The 13,021-nt window shown below is 32.9% G+C and overlaps 1 protein-coding gene across 1 annotated transcript; it reads left to right on the top strand.

Moving 5' to 3' along the window:
* Positions 1-2,568: 2,568 nt before the first annotated feature.
* TRIADDRAFT_60914 (uncharacterized protein) lies at positions 2,569-12,728 on the top strand (the record flags this gene model as incomplete). The annotated part of the gene is made up of 31 exons (XM_002116864.1): positions 2,569-2,715; positions 3,655-3,876; positions 3,999-4,129; positions 4,738-4,889; positions 5,064-5,239; positions 5,358-5,449; positions 5,571-5,674; positions 5,794-5,936; positions 6,047-6,250; positions 6,337-6,415; positions 6,510-6,601; positions 6,714-6,841; positions 6,925-7,042; positions 7,374-7,673; positions 7,834-7,918; positions 8,431-8,474; positions 8,596-8,807; positions 8,892-9,069; positions 9,183-9,266; positions 9,354-9,460; positions 9,626-9,721; positions 9,798-9,930; positions 10,055-10,126; positions 10,433-10,506; positions 10,666-10,720; positions 10,870-11,052; positions 11,177-11,258; positions 11,452-11,783; positions 11,947-12,113; positions 12,266-12,407; positions 12,504-12,728. 31 exons carry the CDS (start codon positions 2,569-2,571, stop codon positions 12,726-12,728), a joined length of 4,359 nt encoding a protein of 1,452 aa, XP_002116900.1.
* Between the last annotated feature and the right edge of the window lie 293 nt (positions 12,729-13,021).

Here is a 13,021-nt window from a genome sequence, read left to right as displayed (position 1 = left end):
TGTTTCGTAATCTGCAACAGGGCAACATCGGTTTACAATCAATATCTAGCTCGAAAGTTGGTTTGCACTTTAATACCGTATAGTAGATTGAACAGAAAAAAAAGATAGGCCTTTGCATTACTTTGCACAGAACTTTCTCGTTGTCGCTCTCTTTGGTTTACTAAAACCAATAACAGATTAGCTACCCTGCGCCTTCACTTGCACCCTTATGAAGACTTATTACTGTACAGTACTGACAAAGTGTCAGTAAACAGTTATGCACTCTAGGTCTTTTTCTTCCCTCTACGCCTGGCGATAGCTAGGTAGCAAATTAACAGTCACAGAACGGAACTGTTTTACAAGAAAGATGACATCATCGACATAAGAAAACGTTTCATTATGACTCGACGGAGAGCACGCCAATTTAATTTCTGCAATCCAAGACAGCGATCACTCGAAATCGTTTTCTTGTCTCGATGAGACAAGAGCATTTAAGTGTGCGCGTATCATCGATTACATCACTATGCTAGAAGACATCTATGAAGAGGAAGTTCTTCCTGTACAGTACAGTGACAGTCGTGCAGCCATCATTATGGTTGTACGACTGTGTGAACATGTCTAATGTATATATATATATAGGTAACGGCCAATGTTCGAATGGTTGCACGACTGTATGTACATGTATAATATATATATCTATATATCATATATACATTAAATCATTCAAAGTTGGAACTACTGAGAACTCCATGCTCAATCCTTTTACGTGGGTTCAGAAAGAGACATGATGATAATGATATAATGTATATATCTATATATCATATATATATAAATTAAATCGTTTAAAGTTGAACTACTGAGAACTCCATGCTCAATCCCTTTAAACATGGGTTCAGAAAGAGACGTGATGATGATGATATAATGTATATGTTACATATACATTAAATCGTTCAAAGTTGAACTACTGAGAACTCCATGCTCAATCCTTTTGACATGGGTTCAGAAAGAGACATGATGATAATGATATAATGTACTGTATATATCTATATATCATATACATATACATTAAATCGTTCAAAATTGAACTACTGAGAACTCCATGCTCAATCCTTTTGACATGGGTTCAGAAAGAGACATGATGATGATGATGATATAATGTATATATCGCATATACATTAAATCGTTCAAAGTTGAACTACTGAGAACTCCATGCTCAATCCTTTTGACATGGGTTCAGAAAGAGACATGATGATAATGATATAATGTACTGTATATATCTATATATCATATACATATACATTAAATCGTTCAAAATTGAACTACTGAGAACTCCATGCTCAATCCTTTTCACATGGGTTCAGAAAGAGACATGATGATGATGATGATATAATGTATATATCGCATATATATACATTAAATCGTTCAAAGTTGAACTAATGAGAACTCCATGCTCAATCCTTTTTACATGGGTTCAGAAAGAGACGAGCATCATCATATGAAAAGTTGGAGTAAAGGATTACAGTACTTTAAGTACAGTACAGTACTGTACAGTTAACACAGTACTATACTGTACACTGTAGTGGAATGTACTGTAGTGAGCACTGAACAACACCGTACCTGCGCAGTTCGCAGATCGATCCTCTAGAGTACAGGATACCGTTCTAAGTCGGCGTTGTCATGTTTACCAAATGGTCAAAAGCATTTTATCCGCATCGGCAAGTGTTGCTAATAACGACGTCGGGGTAGCCTGCGATACAAATACTGGATTAGGGCGAGTATAGGCAATAATGCTGGAATAAAGACACTAATCTGAAACTGGTATGAATCAAACATTTCTATGATCATCACTGAATACACTAACCTATTCAAATCCATTGGAGGCAACATATCACGTTGAACGAGGCTTGATATCCTTTTAGATAGCATAAAAATTATTTAACACGCCGTCATTCCCCTTTTCAATATTGGAATTGGATCTCAAATTAAAGTTTACGATACTCCAAAGCTTAATCTTGTGTATTTAGAAGACATCATCCTTGGTGTCTATCGGGTTAGCTATTTTATGTTCAGGTATGTACTGTATATCTATTTTACAACCATTGTTGAAGCAATTTTAGAATATCGATTTCTCTGTTATCTAGAACATCAACATAAACGATTCAATTTTAAATTATTCCTGCATGCTGTTCTATCTCTAGTTAGTAAGGGATAGTGAAATAATTGAAGACTACGCGATATCGGCTTTAGTTCGCCTGTTTTTCTTAGCAGCAATGTAGTGTTCATCAACGCAAATTTAAACTAACAAACTCAGTTACAATAGTGATATACAGTACGGTATTACTTACATCAGTATAAAATAGTCCCAAATTCCATACCCATTTCGATACTATAGCCACCTAAGTCGAATAAAAAACCACCTAAAAGAGATGTAGATATTCATTCGTAATCTTATTAAACTCAAGGTGCTAGTAATTTAATACTTTCTCGACCTTAGAATGGACTTATTTTGCGCTACTCAAACGTTTTATATTTTATAGTTACAAGGCATTATCAATACCATAAAAAGATCTGACAAAATCAAGGTGAACGATGGCTGTATACTTTGACAAGAAGCTTAATGCGCCTTCTGAAGGATTTAATACCAAGATAGCTTGGCACACAGTTAGTCAATTACTTGCTGTTGCCGTTAAGGGGCGAGATGAAGTCTCTGGAGAAGTTAATATTTACAGTAATGAGGTAAGATCACCGAAAAATAATGACTAATGTACCAGTTAGCCTTGTGAACATGGCTATGCACCATAAAATCATTGGCAACAGGGACAATGACCACATTTTGATAAGCTACACTATTTTACCTGCATGACTGAATATGTAGTTTAAAAATAGAATTAAAAACGAAACATTTAAAATTCAATACCGCAAGCAAGCTAATTCTGATTAAATTGCCACAATTTCTCTGTACTTTTCTTTACATATCAACAAGATTACATCTATTTTCTATGTTATAATTTTACTGTAATATTTCCAGTTTAAAATCTTTTAAAAATAACGTACGAAGAAATTATCGCCACATCCAAAGTATGCAATCATATGCGTACTTTATGTATCCAAAGTTGAATCCAGGATAAAATATCATTTTCAATCATAATAAATTATATTCAATTCAGTATCAGGATGAACTGTCATTTTACTTTATATTACTAACATTTTCGCTGGTAGAAACTTAATTGTGGCAATGCATATTTGATTTGAGTGCAATTTTAAGATAAAAATGATTAACCTAGGATTTTAGGTAGTTAATTGCGAAAACTTAAAGGTTCCTAGACGTACAGTATTAAATTTAAGTGATAATAATCTTCAAGTATTTTCTATGATGTTGCACGTTTTATTTCTATTAGTAATTTTACATACTGTTAATTTTCAAAAAATTGTTAAATGTGTCTTGAAAAACAAATTAATTTAGTTATCTCGGAATAAATACAAGCAATAATAGCAAATTTTATACCTCCAAACTCTTAACTGTAGTAACTGTGAATATAGAATAACTTTCTGCTTAAAAATATGTCGCCCATATAAAACTTTCCGTTAAATACCAGGTTAATTAATTCTCTAGCATGATGATAAAATAAGACCTTCCTGCATTAGTAACATTGTCCTTGCTTTCTTTCATGAAAGGGTGAACTGATGGAAGATATAACTATCCAGAAGCAATCATCGGTTAGCTACATTGAGTGGCATCCTCATCGTGATGTTCTGGCTGTTGGGTGGGACAATGGTGAAATAATTATATGGTTAAAGCAAGACAATAGTCAAATCATTTTAAATCAGTCTCATAAGACATGTGTTAGTGTTATAAGTTGGAATGGGCATGGAAACTCATTAGTCAGTGGTGATGAGGTTTGTTAAGATTCGACCGTTAGTTGCATTCTTCATAAAGTCTAAATTATCTGAATGATTTTCATTCTACCACACTTAGCAGCAAAAATTCTAAACCATTTGACTTATATTTTAACATTCAGAACGGCCATTTTGTAATATGGAAGGCAGATATGAAGGGCTGTGTACAAAAAATTCCTGTTCAACAGTATGATATTTCCCCTATGCAGTCCATAACGAACTGTGTATTCAAATCGACGAAAGGTCTTTCAGAGTATGTCTCCAGTAAAGCTATGCATTAATGCTCATGAATATTCTACAGCAATTACCAAGTTTTAGTGACAGAATTTTTGCTAGTATATTTTGAGAATAGACTTATAATCGCATAGTTCTTTCCGTACATAGCCACTTAAAGTGCTGTTATAACATGATTAAACTCTATAATTCGTAGATATTACTATTAGGGTATAGAGTAGAACCTCTGAATGTGTAACTTACAGCAGTACGCAAAAGCAAACGAGTTGGGGCATTAGCCTCGTCAATCTGATCAATCATATTATTGTCTACTGTAAGTAATAATTAATAAATTAATTATTATCTACTGGTCTAATTGCATTATAATATCAAGAAAAAAATAATCTAACTTACGTATACGTTCTATACACCATTATGCAAGCTTAAAAATGAAATAGCGTTTTTCGAAAATATAAACTCTTGCAGTTATTGAAAGAATTAGTATAGCAATTAGGAGCCTAAATATGTGACTAAAGCATCCACAATTAGATTGATAAAAGTTCGTTAATTCCGGAAAAGTAGGTTCTATTCAACGTTATTGCAAAAAGCATATGCGATAAAAACAATATGTCTATTCTTTTAACTTAGCAATTTAAGTGATTTGGCGAGAGCAGCGGTCAGTGGCGACGAAAACGCCTTAGACCGATTTAATTGGGGCAGTAGCAGCGACAAAAAAGGAGAATCTATCGTAGCTTCTATAGAAGCTCAAGCTTATTCTTGCTACTTTGGCGGTTCTGAAGGTATTGAGTGTAAATCGTCGCAGTTATCAATTTATAGGATAATACAATATACAACTGTGTAGTTAACTAAAATTGTGAGCTGTCACCTCAATCTATAAATTGAATAAGCAAAGTTGATCGTACAATCTATTTAAACATATTTATTTTTGAGTAACAATCTCTATGTCATTACAGGCGCTGTTTGGTATTTCGATGGAAAAAATAATTTTTCTCCCTCATTTTCTGTTGAGGGACCTATCTTATTCCTTTCTTTCTTCCCGAAGAAAGGAATCATAGTTGCCATTACCAAAAATTTAATGCTATCACAATTTGGTGTTTCCGCTGATGGAGTAGCAAATGAAATCTCTCAGGTTTAATACATATTACGAAATCATACTGATATAATTGTAATCAAGTCATATTTAATTTCTGATAAACTATAAAATACATTGCAACTTTTACAAATACTCATTAACAACGGAATTAAAGGTGAAGCTAACGAAAGGCAATTCACCTCATTGTGACGTTATATGGACCATAGATGGAATTTTAGCAACCACATCTGGCGAAAATCTTGTTAGGTATTGATTAGAAGTCCTAACTGTGAATTTTTGTAATGATTGCTAAGTTCTGTAAGAACATCTATCATATTGCTTTATAATTCCTTGACTAATAATTCCGTAACTTACGCAAATAATATAGAATGTGGGATTTGAATACGGAAAAAAATTACAAATTACGATTAGAAGGCCACGCATTTACTTCCAGCGAACACGTTAGCTGTATTGCTTACGATCTCAAAAAAGGTACTTGTCTCTTCTGTTTGAATATGCAGCAATCCTACTGTTATATATATAATGATCAAAACTAGACCAAATTATATACTGCGAATACAAATTTATTCATGAAAATCATACTACGTAAGGAATTTTGGCTGCTGGTACGAATAATGGCCGTGTTGTTACTTGGAAAAGGACGGCACCAATTTCATCACAAGATGACAACGAGAATTGCTGGGAGATGCAAACACCTACTTCTTTAGAAACAGGCGATTTACTACAAATTGGGGTTAGTATCAGATTGTACGACTGAAATTAACTGATTTAAATTATTTTAATGCCGTGATAATAATATTAGAAGAAAATTGCGTAATGCTTTTATGTATACGTGTCATGCAGTGGGATGCTTCTGGAACATTAATTGCTACCAGAACCGGAATCGCTGCTTATATATTAAGTGAACAGATTATGAGCCACCACTTCGGTGACGATGTTGCTGCAATTCAAGTGTCTCCAAGTCAATTATCTATTTATTGCTATGGGACACAAATGCTACAGGAATTAAAGACTGATATTCACATAAAGGGCATTTTTGCTTGTAAAGTACGTATATTCGCTTAACTAAGGATTATAACAGTATCTTATTTCCTTGGGTAAGACATCATATAGTAATAAAATATTCTGCATAGGATAAAGTGGCAGTCTGGAACGGTTCGCAGCTAGTAATATACGAAGTTTCTAGGGATAAGCAATTTGCCAGAGCGGCAGGTTAATCATTTTACTATAGACAATTCACTAATACTGAACACTAACTTTCGAAATAACAATAAGACTAAAGTTTTACTTTCTTCCGACTGTTTAGGATCTTTCTCTACCAATTCCTTTATTATTGCACTACATGCTGATAGCGTTTATATTGGTGAAGGCAATAATATTCAAGTCAGGAATTTTCAGGTGCTAATCAAGTTCGATTTGGCAGAACGATGAATTGATATCGTGCTACAGTACCCTAATATTAAATCGTTCTACGAAACATAAGATTCATTTTTTCACACTTTGTATATAGGGAATTGTCAAGCAATTGCTAACTTTTGCTGAGACTGAAGGCGATCCAGTTGTGATCGATATTTGTGGAAACTATTTATGTGCTGCAAGTAGTGCAGGATATATTAAAGTCTTTGATTTATCAAGGAGGTAATATACAAACAGCGACTTTTATTTCATTTACTGTAAAACTAGTTTTGCTGCTGCTTATGATGCGATTTTATGTTATATAGAGAGGCTAGGCAACATTGTAACCCCAAATTTGTCGCAGAATCTATACCCAAGTTCAGTCAGATTACCTCAATTCGTTGCAATTGCAGTGGAAGCAAAGTTAGCTTTATAACTCGTCAAGTAAGAAAATTTACAATATGTGATCTTCTATAATTGTATAAGTATGAATAATGTATGTAAAATGAAATTCAATATTTGCCTTGTCAGTAATTAAAGAAGCAAACAGTGCAGCTACATAGATGTCTAAATTACTTATTTGCGTAGCATGAATATACATGGAATTAATGCGCGTAATTCTGTTATAAATGACATTTCTGAGCAATTACATAAAATCCTACTGGTTTTATGGCATTGATTTCACGATATAAAGTGTCACGAAATGTCTTATCGAATATCGATTTTATGATCTGATTCTATATCTTAACTAAAGTATATCATTGTCTATTATTAGACGAATGGAGACCCATCGCCAGTCCTTTATGTTTGGGAAACTGAAGTAGACAGTATACAGGGCTTTGACTTTTGCAAATGGGAAAGTACTGATCATCGTAGTAAAAATCGTAAGAATAATGCCAATAAAGAACCTGAGATTCAACGCTGTATACCTGTCAATCATTATTGGGATTCTAAAGAAGTGAAATTATTAGCTTGTGAGTTAATTCCAAGTTATATAAATCATGATCATAATGCGTCATTATATCGAAAGTCTAAAAATGATCAAGCTAGCGATAATAACAAGACTTCTAACAAGGTACACTTTTAAGTCGGTCATTACATTCATTTATTTTATTATTAAGATTTATTTAGAGTACAATTTCATCAGCTGCTTGACTTACTTTTTAATGCATTTACTGCTTTAGCTCAGAATAACAGGTTGAACTAAAATTATTACTATTGGTTACAATTTCTAGACAACTAAGATTGCCACCTTATTTAGCACGCCTGAGAACGGCGTTGTGCTCCAAGAATCGTCAAATGTGGAAACCAGCTTTCAAAGTAAGCTCTATATTAGTTTATAATGTAACCCAGTCAACTACAGCTCCTAAAGAGAACAGTTTAAGACATCAGATAAAATTCTACTTGTTGAAAGAATTAATGCCCTAATACTTCGAACTTGCACTTTATTATAGATTTAAATGTATTACTGCTACTAAAATTTAAAATTATGATTTTCTATCTGTAATGGTATAGATCGATATTTAAATTAGAGGCAAATAAAAATAATACGTAAACTTTAATGCTATGATTTTACTCTAATAATAACAGAAAGTCAAATTCTTGGGCTATACTTATGCTGTTAAAATTAGTTGATGAATTCCTATCTATACTATAATGCATTAAGTTAGAATCGATAGATGGATTTAATATCTTTGTGATTGTCACGATCTAGAAATTTTTAAATGCGATGAGGCTATTTTTTTGAATAACTAACAAAAAATGGCTCTGATCAGATTTAATATAACCTTTAACAGTTAAACTTTAGCTGATGTATTTATTTGTTGTGTAAGGCTTACTGGGAATTGGGTCGCCTTATTATTTCTTTCTAAAGAAGGTATGTAAAACTTTGCGAAGTACAGAAGTTATGGTAGCAAAACTAGCTAAGTTTTTCCTAAACATCACAACTTTATTAAGTTATTATTACAAATTCTACATGATTTCATTATCTAATCTAGCTATCTGAAATTGACGATGTCCACCCATCCAGAAAAAGTGATAGTGAAGACAATGCAAAAACTTTTCCCTATGTCGGAAGAGTAGTAATGAGAGATTTCATAGGTCTTGAAGATAGTGATGAAACCACTATGAAAGCCATGATGAACTTTAGTTTTAACTTAACAACTGGAAATATGGATGAAGCTTTCAAAGCGATCAAGGCCATTAAAAGGTATTTATTTCTGATTATATTTCTACATAGTACAGTCAATGAATCATGGGCCACTTTAATCCTGATTTGAATCGTATTTCTTAGCGAGACTGTTTGGGAAAATCTAGCTCGTATGTGCATAAAAACACGTCGACTGGATGTTGCTTCTGTATGTCTTGGTAATATGGGGCATGCAAGAGGTTCGCGAGCACTACGAGAAGCCAAAAAAGAACCAGAAATTGAATGCCAACTTGCTACATTGGCAATTCAGCTAGGCCAACTGGTAAATTACAAAATACTAAATACTAATTTACATCTGTATAGTCTTACAGTACCGTGGTCGCTATTTTCCCCATTTTGCTGATATCCCTAAAGCAGCGAATATTTTTGTAATAGGATGAAGCTGAAAAGTTATACAAAGAATGCAATAGATTTGATTTACTTAATAACTTCTATCAAGCTAGCGGACAGTGGAAGAAGGTATGATATTCTGCCGATAAACTTTGTTGTTAACAGTTGGCTTAAGATTAAAATTAATTCTTAATCTTTTATGAACACTGTCAATAGGCAATTGATGTGGCTGAAAGGTTCGATCGCATCCATCTAAGAACAACTCATTACAACTTTGCTAAACAATTGGAGGCTATGGGACAAATATCAACAGCTATTAGCGAGTTAGTGTTATGTGTGAATGTCCAGAATATGTTATATGTGTTCCATTTAACTTTTGACCGTATTACTTACAACATATTAGAATATTTGCATATTCGACATACACTGTATAAATATGAATTAGTCTTCCAATTTTATACGTGTTTTTTTCACAATTTCTAAACTAGATATGAAAAAGCAGGGACTCAGCTGTTTGACGTACCTAGATTATTACTAGATGATTTAGAAAGATTAAGAAATTATGTTCTGAAATCACAGGATCCGTACGTGTTATAGTAATATCGTGAGAATGTTTAATGTAATCGTCAGTAATAGCAATGATTTGATAATTTAAAACAGACAACTAAAGAAATGGTGGGCTCAATACATGGAAGGAAAAGGTGAATTGGAAGAGGCAATACGATTTTATGAATCAGCTCATGATTCTTTATCCCTCGTTCGCATTTATTGCTACTCTGGCGACATTGATAAGGTCTTTTTATAGTATAAATTGATAAGTGTGTTCAATTTATTTCACTTACTATAGATTTACGTGTCAATTGGTGTATGATACCCTTCCAAATATTCTTATTTTTATACTGAATTACATAAATCAGGCCGCAGAAATTGCTAATACTACAGGAGATTTGGCTGCCTCATATCATCTTGCGAGACAACACGAAAATGAAGTTAGTCTATAATGACATATTCGTACTTACAGTTACAGCAGCTGGAATTTCTAGTAAAGTTACATCTTAATAACTATTTTTCACATCCATGTCTTATTTAATTAGGGAAAAATACGTGAAGCTATTCATTTCTATACCCGAGCTCAAAGCTATAGCAATGCCATTCGCTTAGCTAAGGCAAAGATGCTAATATTTATTATTTTAGCAATACCATTTATAGCAACAATTAACAAATTCTCCAATATATAAATGCAAATATCAGCTAAACAAATCAATTCCTGTTTGTCTTGATTTTAATCACCGTAGGAAAATGAAATGGAAGGCGATTTAATGAATCTTGCATTACTAAGCTCCAGTCGTGACATGGTAGATGTAGCAACGTAAGTTAAATGAAGATGTTTTACGTGGTTATTAGTTTTGTATGATATACTGAGCTGTATTTCATCTCTTCTTTCTCTTAATATCATCATTTAGTCTTAATATTTTTTCAAATAACAAATTAATTTAATTTTGCTGTTAAATATGCTAAATTATTACAGATTCTACGAATCAAAGCAAGACACCTTAGATAAGGCTATAGTGTTGTATTATAAGGTATTGATAGAATGATAGTATAAAATGTGCAATTTATGCTTGTAATTCATAGAAACAGTCAACTACATTAATGGAAACTAAATGTAAAGAACGAGAAAGCTATGGTTTGGGCTTTAGTGAGTTTAACAATTCTTTAATATAATATTTAGGGAGGAGAAGTTGCAAAAGCCTTGGATCTATGCTTTCAAGCAAAGCAATTTTCCACCTTGGAGACAATTGCTGAAAGTTTAGATGAAAACACTGACCCAGCTATTCTCAATCAGTGCTCAACATATCTCATTGAACATGGTAGAAATGAAAAAGCAATTGATTTACTTGTTTTAGCTAAAAAGGTTGGTTATCACGGTTTCCTAAAATCTAGCTAGATTCAACGCTACTCAGATATGATAGAAGCTTTTCTTTACATTTTCATGAAGTAATGCAGATTCCATAATCCTTTATCCATTGTTTTGATAGTATTATGAGGCTCTAGAATTATGTATGGAACATAATATAATCATTACCGAAGAAGTAGCGGATAAAATGACTATCTCAAAAGGTGAATTAAACAAATAAACAATTTCTAGTAATTAATATCGGTGTCTTATACTCGTATGTAGTGAAGAAGTAAATTCGACTATGAATCACGTAGCAATAGATAGTACTTAATAGGCCGTTAACATTATTTATACACTAGTTCTAAATGGATTTAAGTAAAATTTAATCATTTATGTTTCTATCATATGTGACAGAATCCGCTGATAATGAATATCGAAATCAATTATTGGAAAAAATTGCAGAATGCGCAATGCAACAAGGGTCGTATCATCTTGCGACCAAAAAGTTTACCCAAGCTAGCAATAAAATCAAGGCGATGAAATCACTTCTTAAATCAGGAGACACAGAAAAAATTATTTTCTTTGCTGGCGTATCCAGACAACGAGAAATATATATTATGGCTGCAAATTATCTGCAGTCGCTGGATTGGCGAAAGGATTCGGACGTAATGAAAAATATTATAACCTTTTACACAAAAGGTCGAGCATTGGATTTACTATCCGGATTTTATGTAGCTTGTGCTCAGGTTAGTCTATCTATGATAATCGAAATATGTACTGATAGTCTATGTCGTTAAAATATTTTTGTCAATAGCATGCAGTATTATTAGCAAGTAGTATTTTAACAACTTTTAACGATTCACTTTTGTATAAATGATTTCTCAAATACTAATGATCTTGATTTGTCAGGTGGAGATTGATGAATATCAAAATTATCAAAAAGCTTTTGGAGCTCTTACTGAGGCTTACAAATGTCTCAGTAAAGCAAAAGTTAAAAATCCTCAGCAACAGGAAGATAAATTGGTTTCCTTAAAGCAGCGTGCAACATTAATTAAGAAATTTATACAAGCTAAAAAGTAATTTTTTATTATCATATCGACACCGTTAAAACCAATCTCTTAATCGTACCTATCTTTATTGCAGTATATAACAAATATATATATACGATGATACGATGATAACCACCCAATTGATACTATACTTACTTTCTAATTTATATCATAATTAGGCAAATGGAAAATGAGCCCAATGATGCTGTCAATGCCTGTCAAGCACTTATTGACGAACCGGATATCGATTCTGCCGTTCGCATTGGCGACATTTATGGAACTATAATTTCTCATTATGTTCAGCAAGAAAATTATTCCAAGGTTTGAAAATGTAGTCTAGTTCACGAACTTATACTTTCATCATCACGTCTTAAGAATTGTTGACTAATATAGATTGAATTTCTATTTTCTATTTAGGCTCATGAATCACTAGAAGAGTTACGAAAGAAGATACCATCTATGAACATTCTGTACTACGTTAATATGAAAACTATAGAATCCATTCACAAAGCGTTAGACATTCCTTTGCCTCGCAACTTGAATGTCCAATCACAAAAGACTACTGGGGTTTACGCAGGTAGCGCTGATGAAGACGACGGAGAAGAGGTGGATGAAGAAGTGATTGAAGAAGAAGAAGACTAATTTATTTAAAACACTTTATTTAATCACTCAAGTAGATTTAATTTCAAAGTTTATAATGAAAAAATAGTTGGCAAACGCTGCATAACTCTGTTCTCCATTCTGGCTATGCTGTATTCAATGATTGCACATACTGGTACTTTAGGATAGCAATTTTTACTTTAATCATTTCAAAAATTTTTGTCTTTCCATCAGATTTCACCCTGCAGAAAGTCTTTATGAGAACATGCTATAGTAATGTTTTAACTCTTTTCATAACTACATCAGGATCATATCCTAACAACTGTTGTAATGCT

Source organism: Trichoplax adhaerens, genomic scaffold, assembly GCF_000150275.1.
Source record: "Trichoplax adhaerens TRIADscaffold_18 genomic scaffold, whole genome shotgun sequence".
Taxonomy (NCBI): Eukaryota; Metazoa; Placozoa; class Uniplacotomia; order Trichoplacea; family Trichoplacidae; genus Trichoplax; species Trichoplax adhaerens.
Note: the sequence above shows the minus strand (reverse complement) of the source record. Positions and strands in the feature narration are given on the sequence as shown.